At 48.4% G+C, this 22,500-nt stretch overlaps 1 protein-coding gene across 1 annotated transcript in view; it reads left to right on the forward strand.

The window, feature by feature from the left end:
- The window catches only part of LOC311121350 (protein tweety homolog 2-like), a gene marked incomplete at its 5' end in the record, with an annotated part of 99,808 nt that extends 80,046 nt beyond the window's left edge, over positions 1-19,762 (forward strand). Inside the window, 7 exons of the mRNA XM_084157950.1 lie at positions 1,195-1,287; positions 1,381-1,473; positions 9,200-9,342; positions 16,456-16,656; positions 16,894-16,972; positions 18,522-18,548; positions 19,272-19,762. Coding sequence (XP_084014076.1) covers positions 1,195-1,287; positions 1,381-1,473; positions 9,200-9,342; positions 16,456-16,656; positions 16,894-16,972; positions 18,522-18,548; positions 19,272-19,352 — 717 coding nt within the window. The 3' untranslated portion in view covers positions 19,353-19,762. The remainder of the gene's footprint in view (positions 1-1,194; positions 1,288-1,380; positions 1,474-9,199; positions 9,343-16,455; positions 16,657-16,893; positions 16,973-18,521; positions 18,549-19,271) is intronic.
- Positions 19,763-22,500: the final 2,738 nt, after the last annotated feature.

The following is a 22,500-nucleotide window of genomic DNA, read 5'->3' on the forward strand; positions in this document are numbered from 1 at the left end:
AGTGAGAAGTAGTCTTTCTCTCTCCAGCCTCAGCTAGCTCCATAACCCAGTGGACTTCAGCTTCTATTATGATGTGCTTGTAGACATACACCTAAGGATCAATACTCTGTGCTTGTAGACATGAACCTAAGGATCAATACTCTGTGCTTGTAGACATGCCCCTAAGGATCAATACTCTGTGATTGTAGACATGCCCCTAAGGATCAATACTCTGTGCTTGTAGACATTAACCTAAGGATCAATACTCTGTGCTTGTAGACATGAACCTAAGGATCAATACTCTGTGCTTGTAGACATTAACCTAAGGATCAATACTCTGTGCTTGTAGACATGAGCCTAAGGATCAATACTCTGTGCTTGTAGACATGAACCTAAGGATCAATAGAATGCAGTAACAGAGTGCAGGCAAGCGTTACCCAGTCTGTTAACCAACTCAGTCAGAACACACCTGAGCACAGAAGAACAGAGATCGCTCACTGAGACACACACACTTCCCTGACTCCTGTGTCCCAGATGTTGGGTATTTCCAGCCTACCTGTAAATTGCAACATTGTATATTTTGTAATACATTAATACATTGAAGCACCTTAACATATTATCTATTCAAGAGCACTAAACCTGTCAGTACTGTGTCTTCTGCTATGCCTGCCCTTGTACCTCACTACTGCTCTGTAGGTGAGTTATTGGATCGTAGACATGCTACCGAGACAAAATGAACATTTTAGATGGTAGGAGATGAATGATGGCTGCTGCTATGGTTACTGGTTTGTGGTAATTCACTGTCTTGCTTCAATTAAGGACTGTCTATGCCAGTGGGCACTTATTGCCCCAGTCTATTTTGTAATGGTTGGGAACACTGTTTTGATTTAGATGTTGTTTGATTATTTAAATGTTTGAGTCATAAGGTTCACACTACAGCCAGAAGTAAGATCAGCTCTGGGATCAGCCTACGCTCTTAAAATTTGTTAGATACGATTTAGGGGTAAATTCATGAGGTTCCCAGTCTACTGGCTGTTCTGGGGTGGAGCGCACAGACAGAGTGACCAGATTCTGGTGGATGACTGACTTGCTGTTAATGATTGGGCTTTTGTCGCCCTCTGCTGAACAAAAGCTAAACTGACAAGCCCACTAGTGTATGAATAATTACAATACCCAGAAGTTGACATGTTGTTTTGTGTGTGTGTGTGTTTGCAGTCTCTGACCATCTTCCAGAGGTCTCTGACCACCATGCAGATACAGATACAGGGCCTGCTGCAGTTCGCTGTGCCTCTCTTCCCTACCGCCGAGGTCAGTGTTTCATTTCCCTGTGGTATAGTCTGTCCATCCGTGTAAGCGTTAAATGTTATGAGTACTGAATCCTGCGCTTGTTTTTCTCCACAGAGAGACCTACTGAGCATTCAGCACCTACTCAACTCCTCAGAGGCTAGCCTCCACCAGCTAACTGCCCTGCTGGACTGTAGAGGACTCAACAAGGTACAGTCACGTAGACAGACATGTATACATCGTTGGGTACAATAGTACACTACTGAATCCCAATGCATGGCAGCACTATCAGCGTTCTACAGGATAGTGACTCTGCCCAGTACAGTTGAAGTCTGAAGTTTACATACACTTAGGTTGGAGTCATTAAAACTCCTTTTTCAACCACTCCACAAATTTCTTGTTAACAAACTATAGTTTTGGCAAGTCGGTTAGGACATCTACTTTGTGCATGACACAAGTAATTTTTCCAACAATTGTTTACAGACAGATTATTTCACTTATAATTCACAGTATCACAATTCCAGTGGGTCAGAAGTTTACATACACTAAGTTGACTGTGCCTTTAAACAGCTTGGAAAATTCCAGAACATGATGTCATGGCTTTAGAAGCTTCTGATAGGCTAATTGACGTCATTTGAGTCAATTGGAGGTGTACCTGTGGATGTATTTCAAGACCTACCTTCAAACTCAGTACCCCCTTGATTGACATCATGGGAAAATCTAAAGAAATCAGCAAAGACCTCAGAAAAAAAAATGGAGACCTCCACAAGTCTGGTTCATCCTTGGGAGCAATTTCCAAATGCCTGAAGGTACCACGTTCATCTGTACAAACAATAGTACGCAAGTATAAACACCATGGGACCACGCAGCCATCATACCGCTCAGGAAGGAGACGTGTTCTGTCTCCTAGAGATTAACGTACTTTGGTGCGAAAAGTGCAAATCAATCCCAGAACAACAGCAAAGGACCTTGTGAAGATGCTGGAGGAAACAGGTACAAAAGTATCTATATCCACAGTAAAACTGTCACGGTTCAGACAGACGACCAGAGGACCACAATTGCGTCACACCAGAAAGTTTATTAAACTTAAGGGAAAAGGGAAGTAGGGAGTGAATGAAGGCTCCAGGGGTAACAGGGATCCCGTCCAATGCGCTGGGTCTGTGCCCCCCCCCAGTGGCAGCGATGCGTCCTATGAAGCCGGTGGTGGGTGGTCCAGAAGTCCTGGGGGGGGGGAGACACAGACACAACAGGGCGGAATGAAACCAGGCAGCAGTACAGTTCAAGGGAAATCCAAAATACGTAGTAGCAAGGCAGAAGGCTGGTCAGAGTTACCGGGATTGAAGAGTAGTCAGGAGTCGTAATGGCAGAAGCTGGTCTGGATCTCCTGAGGCAGAAGAGTATCCAAAAAACAGGCAGGTCCGGGGTCACAAAACCAGGGTGAGCCAGAAGCGCGAGCAAACAGGTTCCGGGTGTGAGCTTTGCAGACGATCTGACACCGGAGAGCTGAAAGACAGGGCCTTAAATACTGGGAGAGGTAGTGGGTAATGCAGCGCAGCTGGCAGAGTAATTAGAGCAGAGCAGAGCAGGGACAGGTGGAGCTAGTTAGGCTGAGTAGAGAGAGTGGTGAGCAGAGTGGAAGAAAATTAAGGTGGTAACCCGGTGGAGTGAGAGGCCCATGACAGAACCCCCCCCCCAAGGGACGGCCCCAGAAGTCCCAAGAGCAACACCACGCCGGGCGGGAGGAGGGGAGCCGGAGGAGGGCTAGAACTCCTCCGAACGGTCCGAGTGAACGTCCTCATCCTCGGAGGAAGCCGGAGGGCCGTGGTCGGGAGATGGGACAGGTCCCGAGACAGGATCAGGCACAGGACAGGAAGCCGAGCGGGCCGGACGGTTAGGGACCCCTCTGGGGCGGCCCCTACGGATTGCAGGTTGATCAGGATGCCGTTGGTGGAAAGCGGTGATGAGAGTCCTATCCACAATCCGACTAGCTGGCACCCAGGTCCTTTCCTCAGGTCCATAGCCCTCCCAGTCAATGAGGTACTGGAGACCCCTACCCCTCCGTCTGGACCGAAGCAGGCGGCGGACGGTGTAAACCAGACCACCATCGACGAGCCGTGGAGGAGGAGGACCAGGCGCAGCAGGGACCAGCGGACTCTCATGGATGGGCTTAATCTTAGACACATGGAAAGTGGGGTGCACCCTCAGGGAATTAGGCAGTTGGAGCCGGACAGCAGTTGGGCTAATCACTCTTATGATAGGGAATGGGCCAATGAACCGAGGTGCCAGCTTCTGCGACTCCACCCTGAGTGGCAGGTTCTTCGATGACAACCACACCCTTTGACCAACATGGTAGGTGGGAGCAGGAATTCTCCGACGGTTGGCCCCGGTAGTGTAGCTGGCAACGGATCTGAGGAGTGTGGCTCGGGCTTGTGACCAGGTGCGGCGACATCGACGGGCAAAAGCAAGTGCAGATGGGCAAGTAACCTCCTCCTCCTGGCTGGCAAATAGAGGAGGCTGGTATCCATAAACACATTGGAAAGGGGACATACCGATGGCAGAGCAGGTCAGAGAATTGTGTGCGTACTCCACCCATGTCAATTGCTGCGACCAGGAGTGGGGGTTGCGTGAAGTCATGCATCGCAGTGCCTTCTCGAGCTCCTGATTAGCCCGCTCTGACTGCCCATTGGATTGGGGATGGAATCCGGAAGTCAGACTGACTGTGGCTCCCAGCAGGTGACAGAACTCCTTCCAAAAAGCGGAGGAGAATTGTGGACCACGGTCAGAAACTACATCCTTTGGCAGTCCGTGGATCCGGAAGACGTGTTCCAGGACCACCTGGGCGGTCTCCTTGGCGGTTGGGAGCTTGGGGAGGGGAATGAAGTGTGCCATCTTGCTGAAACGGTCAACGATGGTGAGAATGACGGTCATGCCACTTGAAGGGGGCAGCCCCGTGACAAAGTCAAGGGCGATGTGAGACCAGGGACGTCTGGGCACAGGCAGGGGCTGCAGCAATCCGGCTGGGGGCTGGCAGGACGACTTGTGTTGGTTGCAGATGGGGCAGGCTTGGACGAATTCCCGTACATCCTTCCTCAGAGAGGGCCACCAGAACCTCTGGGCGAGCAGGTTGTAAGTGCGGGTGGAGCCAGGGTGACAAGCTAGGCGGGAGTCATGTCCCCACTGAACGACCTGGGACCTCAGGTCTTCGGGGACAAAAAGGCGGTCAGCTGGGCAAGTGCTGGGACCTGGCTGGTTACGGAGAGCCTCCAGCACCTGTTCCTCAACAGCCCAGGTCAGAGCTGCAACGATGCAGGGACTTGGCAGAATCGACACAGGGTCCTTGGAGGGGGTGTCATCCTTCTGGAATTGACGGGAGAGGGCGTCTGGCTTGGTGTTGCGTGATCCAGGCCGGTATGACAGAGTGAAATTAAACCTGGTGAAGAACAGGGCCCAGCGGGACTGCCTGGAGTTCAACCGTTTGGCCGTGCGGATGTACTCCAAGTTCTTATGATCGGTCCAAACGAGAAATGGAATGGTGGACCCCTCCAGCCAGTGACGCCACTCCTCCAAGGCAAGCTTCACAGCCAGCAGCTCACGGTTCCCTATGTCGTAATTGCACTCAGAGGGGGACAACCGACGTGAGAAAAAGGCACAGGGATGGAGCTTCCTATCCTCCGCAGCCCACTGAGAAATCACAGCACCAACTCCCACATCCGAGGCGTCCACCTCCACAATGAATTGCCGGTCCACATCAGGCATCTGGAGGATGGGAGCGGAGGTGAACCTCACCTTGAGGGTACTGAAGGCTTTGTCGGCTGCTGGGGTCCAGGTGAAGGGTTGCTTGGTGCTGGTTAGAGCAGTGAGAGGGGCAGCAACGGTACTGTAGTTCCGGATAAACTTCCTATAGAAGTTAGCAAACCCCAGAAACTGTTGCAGCTTCTTTCTGTTCTCCGGAACTGGCCATGAAGTGACTGCTGATACTTTGGCAGGATCCATTTGGATACTTCCCTCTGCCACTATGTACCCCAGGAAGGCCACTGTCTTGACGTGAAACTCACATTTCTCTGCCTTGGCGTAGAGGGAATTCTCCAGAAGACGATGAAGGACTTGCTGGACATGGCGGGTGTGTTCAGACAGGTTTCTGGAGTAGATTAAGATGTCATCCAGGTAAACGAAGACAAACTTGTTTAACATGTCCCGCAGTACATCATTCACTAGAGCCTGGAACACAGCAGGAGCATTGGTGAGGCCAAAAGGCATAACCAGATACTCGTAGTGGCCTGTTGGTGTATTGAATGCGGTTTTCCATTCATCTCCCTCCCGGATCCGCACTAGGTGGTAAGCGTTTCTGAGATCCAACTTGGTAAAAACAGTGGCTCCCTGGAGCAACTCAAAAGCAGAGGTGAGCAGAGGCAGAGGGTAACGGTTTTTCACTGTGATGTCGTTGAGTCCCCTGTAGTCGATGCAGGGGCGAAGAGATCCGTCCTTCTTCCCCACAAAGAAGAAGCCAGCACCAGCAGGAGATGAAGATGAACGGATTAATCCTGCGGACAGAGAGCCATTGATGTAGTCCTCCATGGACTTTCTTTCAGGAGCAGACAACGAATAAAGACGACCCCTTGGAGGAGCTGTTCCAGGGAGGAGGTCGATGGCACAGTCGTACGGTCGGTGAGGGGGCAGAGATGTGGCTCTTGCTTTGTTAAACACCTCTCTGAGACCATGGTAGCATTCTGGGACATTGGAGAGGTCAGGAGCGGAGTTAGTAGGTACTGGCCGAGGGGGTAGTGCGGCAGCAAGCAGGCAGGTTCGGTGGCAGTCCTCTCCCCACTCCCTGATCACCCCGGTCACCCAGTCGAGCTGAGGGTTGTGCCGGCGGAGCCATGGGTAACCCAGGATGAGGGGTTGGCCTGGAGAGGGGAGCAGGTGAAACTGGATAGTTTCTTGATGGTTTCCGGACAGACCCATCGAGACCGGGGCCGTGACATGAGTGACCGATCCGAGTAAGTGTCCGTCCAGTGCCCGGGCAGGAATAGGAGGTGTCAAACGGAGGTTCTCCAGTCCCAGTTGGCGTGCCAGCTTGATGTCCATTATGTTGGCTTCGGCGCCAGAATCCACCAGAGCAGCCAGGGTGTGAGTTGAGTCAGAGAGGCGGAGGTGAACTTGCAGCAGGGGTTTGCGGTCGGAGGACTGGATGGTCATTGAACTCAACCGGACTCCCCCTATGCCCGGTGAGCTTCGGCCCTTTAAAGGGCAGGTTACCACACGATGTCCATCACCTCCACAATAGAGGCAGAGGTTTGAGGTGAAGCGGCGCTGGCGCTCTGCAGGAGTGAGGGAGGCTCGCCCAATCTCCATAGGCTCAGACTGATCAAGCTGACCTGGGTGAGTGGCAGTAGATGACAGGAGCCCAGTCGGATCTCTCCGAATGCCGGTAGTAGGTGGACCTTGGCGCCCCCTCTCACGACGACGGGTCTGTATCCTTCTGTCGATCCTGACAGTCAGTGCGATGGCTTCATCAAGAGTGGAAGGCAGTTCATGGGAGACCAACTCGTCCTTGATATAGTCAGCCAAACTATGGAAGAACGCGTCCACCAACGATGGTGTGTTCCAAGAACTTCGTCTAGCCAGGGTTCGGAAGTCGATGGAATGGTCTGCGACTGTACGTCTGCCTTGTCGAATACTGAACAGTTCATGAGACGCCTCTGCGGTGGGTGAATCCAGGTCAAACACCTTCAGCATCTCCTCAGCAAACAGGTCGAAGGTTGCACATGCGGGGGTTTGACGTTCGAACTCTGCTGTTCCCCAGAGTCGAGCTCGGCCCGTCAGGTGAGTGATGGCATACCCAACTTTAGCCCCCTCCGTGGCGAAGGTCCTTGGCTGCAAGGAGAACTGAAGTCGGCAGCTAGTCAGGAATGGCCGGACCTGGGTTGAATCGCCGTTGAACCGCTCGGGGTTTCCAATCTTGGGTTCCGGAGCAGCGGCTGCAATGACCGGGGCAGGTAACTCGGGGGCTGGGCTGGTGGGCAGACTGGCTGGGGTAAGGTTGGTGAGGAGTTGAATGATCATGGCGAGTTGTTGTTGCTGCTGCTGGAACTGCTGCTCATGCTCATCGGTTTCCATGTCGGGGAAAGTGTGCGCTGAGTCCATAATGGTCAGATCGTACTGTCACGGTTCAGACAGACGACCAGAGGACCACAATTGCGTCACACCAGAAAGTTTATTAAACTTAAGGGAAAAGGGAAGTAGGGAGTGAATGAAGGCTCCAGGGGTAACAGGGATCCCGTCCAATGCGCTGGGTCTGTGCCCCCCCCCAGTGGCAGCGATGCGTCCTATGAAGCCGGTGGTGGGTGGTCCAGAAGTCCTGGGGGGGGGGAGACACAGACACAACAGGGCGGAATGAAACCAGGCAGCAGTACAGTTCAAGGGAAATCCAAAATACGTAGTAGCAAGGCAGAAGGCTGGTCAGAGTTACCGGGATTGAAGAGTAGTCAGGAGTCGTAATGGCAGAAGCTGGTCTGGATCTCCTGAGGCAGAAGAGTATCCAAAAAACAGGCAGGTCCGGGGTCACAAAACCAGGGTGAGCCAGAAGCGCGAGCAAACAGGTTCCGGGTGTGAGCTTTGCAGACGATCTGACACCGGAGAGCTGAAAGACAGGGCCTTAAATACTGGGAGAGGTAGTGGGTAATGCAGCGCAGCTGGCAGAGTAATTAGAGCAGAGCAGAGCAGGGACAGGTGGAGCTAGTTAGGCTGAGTAGAGAGAGTGGTGAGCAGAGTGGAAGAAAATTAAGGTGGTAACCCGGTGGAGTGAGAGGCCCATGACAAAAACGAGTCCTATATCGACATAACCTGAAAGGCCTCTCAGCAAGGAAGAAGCCACTGCTCCAAAACTGCCATAAAAAAGCCAGACTACGGTTTGCAACTGCACATGGGGACAAAGATCATACTTTTTGGAGAAAAGTCCTCTGGTCTGATGAAACAAAAATAGAACTGTTTGGCCATAATGACCATCGTTATGCAAGCCAAAGAACACCATCCCAACCGTGAAGCACGGGGGTGGAAGCATCATGCTGTGGGGGTGCTTTGCTGCAGGAGGGACTGGTGCACTTCACAAAATAAATGGCATCATGAGGAAGGAAAATGATGTGCATATATTAAAACAACATCTCAAGACGTCAGTCAGGAAGTTAAAGCTTGGTCGCAAATGGGTCTTCCAAATGGACAAGGACCCCAAGCATACTTCCAAAGTTGTGGCAAAATGGCTTAAGGACAACAAAGTCAAGGTATTGGTGTGACCATCACAAAGCCCTGACCTCAATCCTATAGAACATTTGTGGGCAGAACTGAAAAAGCGTGTGCGAGCAAGGAGGCCTACAAACCTGACTCAGTTACACCAGCTCTGTCAGGAGGAATGGGCCAAAATTCACCCAACTTATTGTGGGAAGCTTGTGGAAGGCTAACCGAAACGTTTGACCCAAGTTAAACAATTTAAAGGCAATGCTACCAAATACTAATTGAGTCTGACCCACTGGGAATGTGATGAAATAAATAAAAGCTGAAATAAATCATTCTCTCTACTATTATTCTGACATTTCACATTCTTAAAATAAAGTGGTGATCCTAACTGACCTAAGACAGGGAATTTTTACTAGGATTAAATGTCAGGAATTGAAAACTGAGTTTAAATGTATTTGGCTAAGGTGTATTTAAACTTCCGACTTCAACTGTACATATGGAACGCCAGGATTGTGGGTTTGATTCCCGGGGCCACGATTGCGTCAAATGTTTGCATGACTTCTGCTAAATGGCATTTATTATTATTGTTATTATATCATATTATATATACTGTATATTACTTCACAACATGTCTCAGACAGACTGGGAACATTGTCTTCTCTCTGCTAATGTGTGTGTGTGTGTGTTTCCTCCCTCCACGCTGTAGGACTACCTGGATGCGCTGATCGGTGTGTGTTATGACGGGGTAGAGGGCCTGCTCTACCTCTGCCTCTTCTCCATCCTGGCAATTTGTGCCTTCTGTGCCATGCTGTGTGCCATTCCCCGGGCATGGACACATATCGCCAGCAGGTCAGGGGGGGGGGAGTCAGGGGGGGCCCTCCCATTGAGTCTTTCATTTGACATTTACATAAAAACGTTAGTCGTTTAGCAGACACTCTTATCCAGAGCAGTTTACAATCAATGCATTCAACTAAAGTAGGTAAAACAACCACATATCACAATCATGATCACGAGAATAGCAAACCCAGCGCTAGTAAGAATCAGTCACTCTCTTTCTCTCTATCACCCTTTTATAGAACCGGAGTGTATATATATATGTACACAACCGTTGGGGTCACTTAGAAATGTCCTTGTTTTCCATGAAAACATACATGAAATTAGTTTTAATAGGAAATATAGCAAAATGCATAGGAAATGTAGTCATTGACAAGGTTAGAAATAATTATGTTTAATAGAAATAATAATTGTGTCCTTCAAACTTTGCTTTCGGCAAAAAATCCTCAATTTGCAGCAATTACAGCCTTGCAGACCTTTGGCATTCTAGTTGTCAATTTGTTGTGGTAATCTGAAGAGATTTCACCCCATGCTTCCTGAAGCACCTCCCACAAGTTGGATTGGCTTGATGGGCACTTCTTACGTACCATACGGTCAAGCTGATCCCACAACAGCTCAATAGGTTTGAGATCCGGTGACTGTGCTGGCCACTCCATTATAGACAGAATACCAGCTGAATGCTTCTTCCCTAAATAGTTATTGCGTAGTTTGAAGCTGTGCTTTGGGTCATTGTCCTGTTGTAGGAGGAAATTGGCTCCAATCAAGCGCCGTCCACAGGGCGCTTGCAAAATGGAGTGATAGCCTTCCTTCTTCAAGATCCCTTTTACCCTGTACAAATCCCCCACTTTACCACCACCAAAGCACCCCCAGACCATCACATTGCCTCCACCATGCTTGACAGATGGCATCAAGCACTCCTCCAGCATCTTTTCATTTGGTCTGCGTCTCACAAATGTTCTTCTTTGTGATCCGAACACCTCAAACTTCGATTCGTCTGTCCATAACACTTTTTTCCAATCTTCCTCTGTCCACTGTCTGTGTTCTTTTGCCCATCTTAATCTTTTCTTTTTATTAGCCAGTCTCAGATATGGCTTTTTCTTTGCAACTCTGCCTAGAAAGTCATCATCCCGGAGTCGCCTCTTCACTGTTGACGTTGAGACGGGTGTTTTGCGGGTACTATTTAATGAAGCTGCCAGTTGAGGACCTGTGAGGCGTCTGTTTCTCAAACTACACACTCTAATGTATTTGTCCTCTTGCTCAGTTGTGCACCGGGCCTCCCACTCCTCTTTCTATTCTGGTTAGAGCCAGTTTGCGCTGTTCTGTGAAGGTAGTAAGTAGTACACAGCGTTGTACGAGATCTTCAGTTTCTTGGCAATTTCTCGCATGGAATAGCCTTAATTTCTCAGAACAAGAATAGACTGACAAGTTTCAGAAGAAAGTTATTTGTTTCCAGACATTTTGAGCCTGTAATCGAACCCACAATTGCTGATGCTCCAGATACTGAACTAGTCTCAAGAAGGCCAGTTTTATTGCTTCTTTAATCACCACAACAGTTTTTAGCTGTGCTAACATAATTGCAAAAGGGTTTTCGAATGATCAATTAGCCTTTTAAAATGATCAACTTATATTAGCAAACACAACGTGCCATTGGAACACAGGACTGATGGTTGCTGATAATGGGCCTCTGTACGCCTATGTAGATATTCCATTAAAAAAACAGCCGTTTCCAGCTACAATAGCCATTTACAACATTAACAATGTCTACACTGTCTTTCTGATCAATTTGATGTTATTTTAATGGACAAAAAAATTGCTTTTCTTTCGAAAACAAGGACATTTCTAAGTGACCCCAAACTTTTGAACGGTAGTGTGTATATATATGTATATATATATATATATATATACACACACACTACCGTTGGGGTCACTTAGAAATGTCCTTGTTTTCTAAAGAAAACCAACAAGTGCAGCCAACAAGTGCTCAGCATATGTGGGAACTCCTTCAAGACTGTTGGAAAAGCATTCCAGGTGAAGCTGGTTGAGAGAATGCCAAGAGTGTGCAAAGCTGTCGTCAAGGCAAAGGGTGGCTATTTGAAGAATCTCAAATATAAAATATATTTTCTTGGTTACTACATGATTCCATATGTGTTATTTCATAGTTTTGATGGCTTCACTATTATTCTACAATGTTGAAAATAGTAAAAAAGAATGACAAACTTTTGACTGGTACTGTATATATAATAATAATAAAAATCCAAATAACTTCACAGATCATTGTAAAGGGTTAAACACTGTTTCCCATGCTTGTTCAATGAACCATAAACAATTAATGAACATGCACCTGTGGAACGGTCGTTAAGACACTAACAGCTTACAGACGGTAGGCAATTAAGGTCACAGTTATGAAAACTTGAAAAACACCAAAAGAAAGATGCCCAGGGTCCCTGCTCATCTGCATGAACGTGCCTTAGGCATGCTGCAAGGAGGCATGAGGACTGCAGATGTGGCCAGGGCAATAAATTGCAATGTCCGTACTGTGAGATGCCTAAGACAGCGCTACAGGGAGACAGGACGGACAGCTGATCGTCCTCGCCGTGGCAGACCACGTTTAGCAACACCTGCACAGGATCGGAACATCCGAACATCACACCTGCGGGACAGCTACAGGATGGCAACAACAACTGCCCGAGTTACACCAGGAACGCGCAATCCCTCCATCAGTGCTCAGACTGTCCGCATTAGGCTGAGAGAGGCTGGACTGAGGGCTTGTAGGCCTGTTGTAAGGCAGGTCCTCACCAGACATCACCGGCAACAACGTCGCCTATGGGCACAAACCCACCGTCGCTGGACCAGACAGGACTGGCAAAAAGTGCTCTTCACTGACGAGTCGCGGTTTTGTCTCACCAGGGGTGATGGTCGGATTCGCGTTTATCGTCGAAGGAATGAGCGTTACACCGAGGCCTGTACTCTGGAGCAGGATCGATTTGGAGGTGGAGGGTCCGTCATGGACTGGGGCGGTGTGTCACAGCATCATCAGACTGAGTTTGTTGTCATTGCAGGCAATCTCAACGCTGTGCGTTACAGGGAAGACATCCTCCTCCCTCATGTGGTACCCTTCCTGCAGGCTCATCCTGACATGACCCTCCAGCATGACAATGCCACCAGCCATACTGCTCGTTCTGTGCGTGATTTCCTGCAAGACAGGAATGTCAGTGTTCTGCCATGGCCTGCGAAGAGCCCGGATCTCAATCCCATTGAGCACGTCTGGGACCTGTTGGATCGGAGGGCTAGGGCCATTCCCCCCAGAAATGTCTGGGAACTTGCAGGTGCTTACCTGGTTAAATAAAGGCGAAATAAAAAATATAAATAAAAAAGAGTGGGGTAACATCTCACAGCAAGAACTGGCAAATCTGGTGCAGTCCATGAGGAGGAGATGCACTGCAGTACTTAATGCAGCAGATACTGACTGTTACTTTTGATTTTGACCCCACTCCCTTTGTTCAGGGACACATTATTCAATTTCTGTTAGTCACATGTCTGTGGAACTCAGTTTATGTCTCAGTTGTTGAATCTTGTTATGTTCATACAAATATTTACACATGTTAAGTTTGCTGAAAATATATGCAGTTGACACTGAGAGAACGTTTCTTTTTTTGCTGAGTTTATATAGAGCCAGAGTATATACGTGTATATGTCACGATCGTCTAAAACAGGAGACCAAGGCGCAGCGTTGCGAGTGAACATGATTACTTTAATTAGACAAGCACGTCAATACAAAACAAAAGACGAAAGTGAAGTCCAACAGTGACAAAATACTGAACCTGGAACAAAAACCCACAACACCCAAGAGAAAACACACAGTATAAATATGGCTCCCAATCAGAGATAACGAGCCGACAGCTGACACTCGTTACCTCCGATTGGGAGTCAATGACCAAACCTAGAAATAAACGTGACAGAAATGCAACCATAGAAAATCACCCAAAACCCAACAAAACACAATACACCCTGGCTCAAATACAAAAGTCCTGGAGCCAGAGTGTCACAGTACCCCCCCCTAAAGGTGCGAACTCCGGGCGCACCAGCACACAGTCTAGGGGAGGGTCTGGGTGGGCGTCTGTCCACGGTGGCGGTTCTGGCCCTGGTCGTGGTCCCCACCCCACCTTAGTCACTACCCGCCTCCGTAGCCTCCTCCACATGACCACCCCCCAACTAAACCCCACTGGATTAAGGGGCGGCACCGGACTAAAGGGCAGCACCGGACTAAGGGGCAGCACCGGACTAAGGGGCAGTACCGGACTAAGGGGCAGCACCAGGATAAGGGGCAGCACCGGGCTAAGGGACAGCACCGGACTCAATGGCGGATCCTGGCTGGCTGGCTCTGGCGGATCCTGGCTGGACGGCTCTGGCGGATCCTGGCTGGACGGCTCATGGCTGGCTGAAGGATCTGGCTGCTCATGGCTGGCTGACGGATCTGGCTGCTCATGGATGGCTGACGGATCTGGCTGCTCATGGATGGCCGACGGATCTGGCTGCTCATGGCTGGCCGACGGATCTGGCTGCTCATGGCTGGCCGACGGATCTGGCTGCTCATGGCTGGCCGACGGATCTGGCTGCTCATGGCTGGCTGAAGGATCTGGCTGCTCATGGCTGGCTGAAGGATCTGGCTGCTCATGGCCGGCTGACGGATCTGGCTGCTCATGGCTGGCGGAAGGCTCTGGCTGATCCTGTCTGGCGGAAGGCTCTGGCTGATCCTGTCTGGCAGAAGGCTCTGGCTGATCCTGTCTGGCAGAAGGCTCTGGCTGATCCTGTCTGGCGGAAGGCTCTGGCTGATCCTGTCTGGCGGAAGGCTCTGGCTGATCCTGTCTGGCAGAAGGCTCTGGCTGATCCTGTCTGGCAGAAGGCTCTAGCGGCTCCGGTCTGGCGGACGGCTCAAGCGCCTTTGGGCAGACGGGCAGTTCAGGCCCCGTTGGGCAGACGGCAGACTCTGGCCGTCTGAGGCGCACCGTAGGCCTGAAGCGTGGTGCCGGAACTGGAGGTACCGGGCTGAGGACGCGCATCTCAGGGCTAGTGCGGGGAGAAGCAACAGGGCATGCTGGACCCTGGGAACGCACATAACGCCTAGTGCGGAGAGCCGGAACAGGGCATGCTGGACCCTGGGGACTCACATAACGCCTAGTGCGGAGAGCCGGAACAGGGCATGCTGGACCCTGGGGACTCACATAACGCCTAGTGCGGAGAGCCGGAACAGGGCATGCTGGACCCTGGGGACTCACATAACGCCTAGTGCGGAGAGCCGGAACAGGGCATGCTGGACCCTGGGAACGCACATAACGCCTAGTGCGGAGAGCCGGAACAGGGCATGCTGGACCCTGGGAACGCACATAACGCCTAGTGCGGAGAGCCGGAACAGGGCATGCTGGACCCTGGGGACTCACATAACGCCTAGTGCGGAGAGCCGGAACAGGGCATGCTGGACCCTGGGGACTCACATAACGCCTAGTGCGGAGAGCCGGAACAGGGCATGCTGGACCCTGGGGACTCACATAACGCCTAGTGCGGAGAGCCGGAACAGGGCATGCTGGACCCTGGGGACTCACATAACACCTAGTGCGGAGAGCAGCAACAGGACGCACAGGACTCGGGGGACACACAGGAGACTTGGTGCGTGGTGTAGGCACTGGTGGGAAAAGGCTGGAGACACGCACCATACAGCTCGTGCGTGGAGGAGACACAGGGCTCTGCAGACTTACAGGAAGCCTAGTGCGTGGTGTAGGCACCGGTGGTACTGGGCTGGAGCGGGGAGGTGGCGCCGGAAATACCGGACCGTGCAGGCTTACTGGCCCCCTTGAGCACTGAGCCTGCCCAACCCTACCCGGGTTGATGCTCCCCGTCGCCCGACCAGTACGGGGAGGTGGAATAACCCGCACCGGCCTATGAGGGCGAACCGGGAACACCATGCGTAAGGCTGGTGCCATGTACGCCGGCCCGAGAAGACGCACTGGTGGACTGATGCGTTGGGCCGGCTTCATGACATCCGGCTCAATGCTCAATCTAGCCCGGCCGATACGTGGAGCTGGAATGTGTCGAACCGGGCTATGCCTGCGTACAGGAGACACCATGCGCTCTACTGCGTAACACGGTGTCTGCCCGTACTCTCGCTCTCCACGGTAAGTCCAGGGAGTAGGCGCAGGTCTCCTACCTGACTTCGCCACACTCCCTTTTAGCCCCCCCCCCAAGAAATTTTTGGGTAGTACCCACGGGCTTCCAGCCTCGACTCCGTGCTGCCTCCTCATACCACCTCCTCTCGGCTTTAGCTGCCTCCAGCTCTTCACGAGGGCGGCGATACTCTCCCGGTTGTGCCCAAGGACCCTTTCCATCCAGAATCTCCTCCCAAGTCCAAGAATCCTTTATAGGCGTCCATGAATCCTTCGGAGCAGGGTCCTGTTGCCGCTTGACACGCTGCTTGGTCCTTTTCTGGTGGGTTTTTCTGTCACGATCGTCTAAAACAGGAGACCAAGGCGCAGCGTTGCGAGTGAACATGATGACTTTAATTAGACAAGCACGTCAATACAAAACAAAAGACGAAAGTGAAGTCCAACAGTGACAAAATACTGAACCTGGAACAAAAACCCACAACACCCAAGAGAAAACACACAGTATAAATATGGCTCCCAATCAGAGATAACGAGCCGACAGCTGACACTCGTTACCTCCGATTGGGAGTCAATGACCAAACCTAGAAATAAACGTGACAGAAATGCAACCATAGAAAATCACCCAAAACCCAACAAAACACAATACACCCTGGCTCAAATACAAAAGTCCTGGAGCCAGAGTGTCACAGTATATATAGAAGCAATGTGTATATATATATATAAAACCAGTGTATACATATAGAACCAGATTATATACATAGAACCAGAGTATATATATAGAACCAGAGTATGTGTATATATATATATATATATATATATATATATATATATATATATATATATATATATATATATATATATATATATATAAGCATAGTGTGTACATCCGTTGTGTTTATACTGTATGTACTCCTTACCAAGTCACTAAATCATCTATGTCGCTGACCTCCACCCTTTCTCTTCGCTCCAGGGAGCGTGATTATGACGATATAGACGAGGGTGACCCGTTTAACCCTCAGCCCAGACGCATGACGACCCACAACCCCAACCATGCCACCAACATGCACAGCTTCTGCAGCTACAGCAGCAGTGTGGGGAGCCAGAGCAGCCTCCACCCGCCTGCTGTCCAGACTGCCCAGGATGTGTCTAACGCACCCGTCTCAGAGTACATGTGAGTCCAGCCCTGGCCTGGAGTTGACTGTATAGCAATGCACAGTCTAGTGTGCTATACGTATGAACATACTGAAACTAAAGTAAAGCTAACTGTAAACTGTAATGATCATGATCGCTAAGAGGGCATACTGGCCCAGAGTGATATGTTATTGTGCTTTGGCTGGTTGTTTGGTGATTCGGAATGTTTGTTTAGCAGACGCTTTCTCTCTCTCCCCCTCTCTTTCTCCCTCTTCAGGAACCAGTCAGCGTTGTTCGGGGGGAACCCGCGGTACGAGAACGTTCCTCTGATCGGGAGAGGCTCTCCGCCCCCTTCGGTGCGTTGGGTCCCAGAGGCCAAGTCCTACTTATGTCACTCATGGTTTGGGTCAATTCCAATGAGGAGAATTGGAATTTCAGTTTGAAATTTCAGTATGCTTCCTGAAATGACTAAATTGAAATTGAATTGACCCCAACCCTGATACCACTCTCCCACATACTATCAAGTCAATCAGCATTGTAATACTTATCTTTCTCTCATCACCAGGATTTCTGTTCTGTTGTTTAATTCTGATTCAGTGACCCGCTAGGACTTCTTCCTGTCTATTTTCTTTTTGTACTGTCAACTCTGGTAAAGAGTTCCCCCATATGATGCTCTCTCTACATGATGCCTTCCTTAACTTGCTCAAGTCAGTGTTACTTTTAAGTTGCTTAAATGGTTGTTGTAGTTAGTTTTTCACAAGATATGACGTCCACATGATAACGTATTTCCAGTAAGGATTTTGATCATGATCATCATTTTGATCACATATCAGAGAGCACTCTGCTAACGTTGTGCCTTTAGCGGTCTATCTACCATAAGTGTAGATTGCTGACTCTTTACAGAAGGAATAGGACAATGAGAGAGAAGTTTAACATGGGTATTCTGTAGTGTACATGTTCATGAATTTAAGATGAGATGGAAGCGTGTTATTTAGACTAATGCCCAGGGGAAGATCTCACAGGTGTTAGTCCCTAGTTGGTCACTTTACTTCTCTCTAAAGGTCTCTCTATCTCTCTCTCTCTCTCTCTCTCTCTCACTCTCTCTCTATCACTCACTCTCTCTCTCTATCTCTCTCTCTCTCTCTCTCTCTCTCTATCACTCTCTCTCTCTCTCTATCACTCTCTCTCTCTCTCTCTATCAATCTCTCTCTCTCTCTCTCTCTCTCTCTCACTCTCTCTCTCTCTCTCTATCACTCTCTCTATCACTCTCTCTCTCTCTCTCTCTCACTCTCTCTCTCTCTCTCACTCTCTCTCTCTCTCTCTCTCTCTCTCTCTCTCTCTCTCTCTCTCTCTCTCTCTCTCTCTCTCTCTCTCTCTCTCTCTCCCTGGTCCTCATGATACATTCACTTCCCTTTGAGGCCTCGTAATGGCAGCTATTTAGATCCATTGGCCTCTCCTGTCTCCTTTCAAAGGCCTGCTGTGCCTAATGGAATTTCATAAAGAGACATACCTCATGCATCTGAGTCTGTTTAAATCTAACATGGGATTACGTTTTTATAGTTGACTGAATGTAAGGTTTATTACCTGAGACTAATGCTGAGTCCCAAATGGCACCCATAGGGCTCCTGTCAAAAGCAGTGGACTATATAGGGAATAGGGTGCCATTTGGGATGCATAATTAATTGTTATACCGTATCTACCTCGGTGTTTTCCCTGCCCAATCTCTCTACCACCGCCAAGAGGCTATGATGATCATACTGATAATGTCATGTGGTGTCCTCTGGACATACTTCTGCGGGGCGTTTTCAGCTAACAGCTTATTTTATATTGTTTATTTGTTTGTTCGTTGTTTATGTGTTTGTTTGTATTTCATTTCTTTCTTCTTTTTTTAATCAACTTTTGGAGGTTTACGCTCAGCCATTTAGAAACGGAGTAAGTTGTTTTCTGCTCGTCTTTCGACCTCTCTGTTGTCTGAAGGATAAGATAGACTCCCAGTTGCTTCCCCCTTGCCTTTATTTCAAATCATCTCCTTTTTATATACCTCCATTTTCATTTTGGTACTGTGTTTTCTATTTCACATCTGGCATGGCTTTGAACTACCAACCTTACTGTTGATGACATCATCCTCATGACATCATCATCCTCACCGTCATCATTCCAGTTGTATGTTTGACCCAGTCTCCCCCCGCTGTTGGGAGTGTGGTGGTGTACCCTATCCTCACGTCTCCTCCCTGGGTTGGGACATGTTTTCAGAGACACATCGGCAGCCCTATGTGTGCATGCCGTAAAACTTCCCTCTGTGTAATTCTATAGCTGTTACCGCCATGAGGTGCTGAGCGTCAGGCTTGTCGTCATGCGTGGTCTGGTGATATAGAATTCTAGAGTCATGGTATTCTCCCTGTTTCACCTACTGTCTGAGAAGGCTTGGTCCATAAGGAGGGGCCTACAGTGTTGTCTGACTCCCAGTCCCCTCAACTGATGTGTTAGAATGCTTGGATTAGCCACCTATTGTCTTCACCCACCTCCCCTTCCTTCCTGTCTAGCTGGCTAAATACTGTCCTGAAAGAGTCCTGTGTTCTTCTATACTGTTGTTGTTCACTATATGTTACCTGGTGTTGTCTCTAATTGTGTCCTTTGATATTCTGTTTCCCACAGTACTCCCCCAGCATGAGGGCTACATACCTGTCCATGACTGAGGACCAGATCAGACACTTTGGGAATGATTTCCAGGCATAGAGCTGCTCCTCCCGCCCTCTCTCCTCTCTTTCATCTCTGCCATCTCCAAGAGGTTTCTCAAACGGGCGAACACACACACACACACACACACACACACACACACAACTACTCCAGCAGTATGTGACTTTGTGGCTTCTGCACGGACCCTCTCCTCGCCCAACTCACTGGACTGGACCAAGGCCTGATATGAGGAAAAGTGTCACACACACAGTCGTCCCATCCCAAACCCCAGAGCCCAGTGTCTATGTCTTAGTCACCATGACTCCAGCCCATAGAATTAGAATGATTCTATTGTGTGATTCTATTCATTCTATTTCTGTGTTCCAGTTCTCCCTCGCTGTCTGGAACAATACAAAGCCCTACTATTCCACATAGCATGTTGTGTCCACTGTCTGAAGGTGTAGTCACATTTCTTTCTGCCTAAGTTATCTTGGAAATAACATGTCACTTTTCTAAAAGCTTTAGATTCCAATCTTTTGCTTTGTCTGCTGCATTTGTTTTAGGCGAGACTTTTGAAAATGTAAGATAGAGAAATTATCACATTTTTTATTTTAATTTAATTTGACCTATGACATCAAACTTTCAACAGGTCCTTAGGCTACCAATTCAGTATGTGAGTCCTCGTATTTCCCAGCTCTTTGTGTAGTACTGTTGAAAAAAATATATGAAAATGGAAATGGTAATAATAATGATTTATTTTAAAAACACTAGCTTGATTCATTCACTCCGACGAGACAATAGCAACTTTTACAGGAAATGACTTTTATAATGATCTACATTTTACATTTTAGTCATTTAGCAGACAGTCTTATCCAGAGCGACTTACAGTTAGTGAGTGCATACATTTTTCATACTATTGTTCAGATATGTTTTTGTGCCTATAACCTCTCCCTATTCTCAGTAATAGCGACTGTAGGACTATGACTGTTAAGTCACAAGGAGGGACCATACTATGACTGTTAAGTCACAAGAAGGGACCATACTATGACTGTTAAGTCACAAGGAGGGACCATACTATGACTGTTAAGTCACAAGGAGGGACCATACTATGACTGTTAAGTCACAAGGAGGGACCATACTATGACTGTTAAGTCACAAGGAGGGACCATACTATGACTGTTAAGTCAAAAGGAGGGACCATATTATGAGTGTTGATACTTGATACTCCAACCCATTTGTATTTGATGAAATTGGCCAAGAACAAGGACATCAGAAATGACATTCACACTCTTAGAACTGGAAAGTGTCCACTGTCGAAGGGTCCTCCCTTTTCCTCCATGACTACAGACGACACATACTGTATATACCATAATAGTAGTTCTATGTTTCCACATACACCTCAGACCTAAACCTTGTGAAGCACAAACCCAACCCTGACTGTATGGTAGGGCCTGGGATAGTGGCCCAACACTGCCCTACACTATACCCTACACTATGTCCTACACTATGCCTTACACTATGCCCTACACTATACCCTACACTATACCCTACACTATGCCCTACACTATACCCTCCACTATACCCTCCACTATGTCCTACACTATGCCCTACACTATACCCTACACTATGCCCTACACTATACCCTCCCTACACTATACCCTACACTATGTCCTACACTATGCCCTACACTATACCCTCCCTACACTATGCCCTACACTATACCCTACACTATGCCCTACACTATACCCTACACTATGCCCTACACTATGCCCTACACTATACCCTCCCAACAATATGCCCTACACTATACCCTCCCTACACTATGCCCTACACTATACCCTCCCTACACTATACCCTCCCTACACTATGCCCTACACTATACCCTCCCTACACTATACCCTCCCTACACTATGCCCTACACTATACCCTCCCAACACTATGCCCTACACTATGCCCTACACTATACCCTCCCTACACTATGCCCTACACTATACCCTCCCAACACTATGCCCTACACTATGCCCTACACTATACCCTCCCTACACTATGCCCTACACTATACCCTCCCAACACTATGCCCTACACTATGCCCTACACTATACCCTCCCTACACTATACCCTCCCAACACTATGCCCTACACTATACCCTACACTATACCCTACACCAGGGTTCTTCAATTCCGGTCCTGGAGGGCCGAAACACCTCTGTTTTTCATCCTCTCCTTCTAATCAGGGGCTAATTCAGACCTGGGACACCAGGTGAGTGCAATTAACTACCAGGTAGAAATAAAAAACAGAAGTGTTTCGGCCCTCCAGGACCGGAATTGAAGAACCCTGCCCTACACTATGCCCTACACTATACCCTCCCTACACTATGCCCTCCCTACACTATGCCCTACACTATACCCTCCCTACACTATGCCCTCCCTACACTATGCCCTACACTGATCTTTCACAGATACCGCTCTGTGTTGCGTGCTTTTCTCCATTCAGAAAGTCCTGCACAGTGTCTGACACAGGATTTTATCATTTGAACAGACTAAGACATGTTACAAATATAATTTGTACACATACAGTAACTGAAGCACGTATACACTGTAGTGTCTGTTTCAGACCAACTTGACTTTTGTATATAACTTATACGATAACATATTGTCTTATTTTGGAGTATTCATATTTTATTTTAGGGTGTTCTAATGTGCCACGGGTTGTGTGATATCTGTAGCATGGTTTAAACCAATAAAGCCCTTAGGAGAAAGTTGCTCTGCCACAATATCAGATGTTTTTTCAGAGGCCATTGTTAAATGATGGCATTCAGTTGTATGTATATTGTAATATTACCATATCAACTTGAGTTTTGGTCATGACTTGGAAGCTGCTGAAAACTCATGGTGGGAGAAATTGTGTTCAGACAGATAGCGGTTTTAACCTGACTAATGATAATTGTCTTCCATTTTGAGAAAACATATAATCATACCCTTAATGAACATTCTGTTTTAATCTATCGTCAGTTAATGTTTAATTCTATAGGGTTTTGTTATATTATTTTATGTTGGTTTATTTTTCAGTTTGAGTCCATGTGAAGTAGCACCGTCTACAACCATTGAGAGTGGAGATTGATTTGTATGTATCCTCAGAGATAGGGTGTAGTTGTGAGTTAATAAAATACTTTTGAGTAGCTAATATTCTCATGTGTTTGGTGTATCTT

This window comes from Coregonus lavaretus (genome assembly GCF_964263955.1).
Source record: "Coregonus lavaretus genome assembly, chromosome: 1".
Lineage (NCBI taxonomy): Eukaryota > Metazoa > Chordata > Actinopteri > Salmoniformes > Salmonidae > Coregonus > Coregonus lavaretus.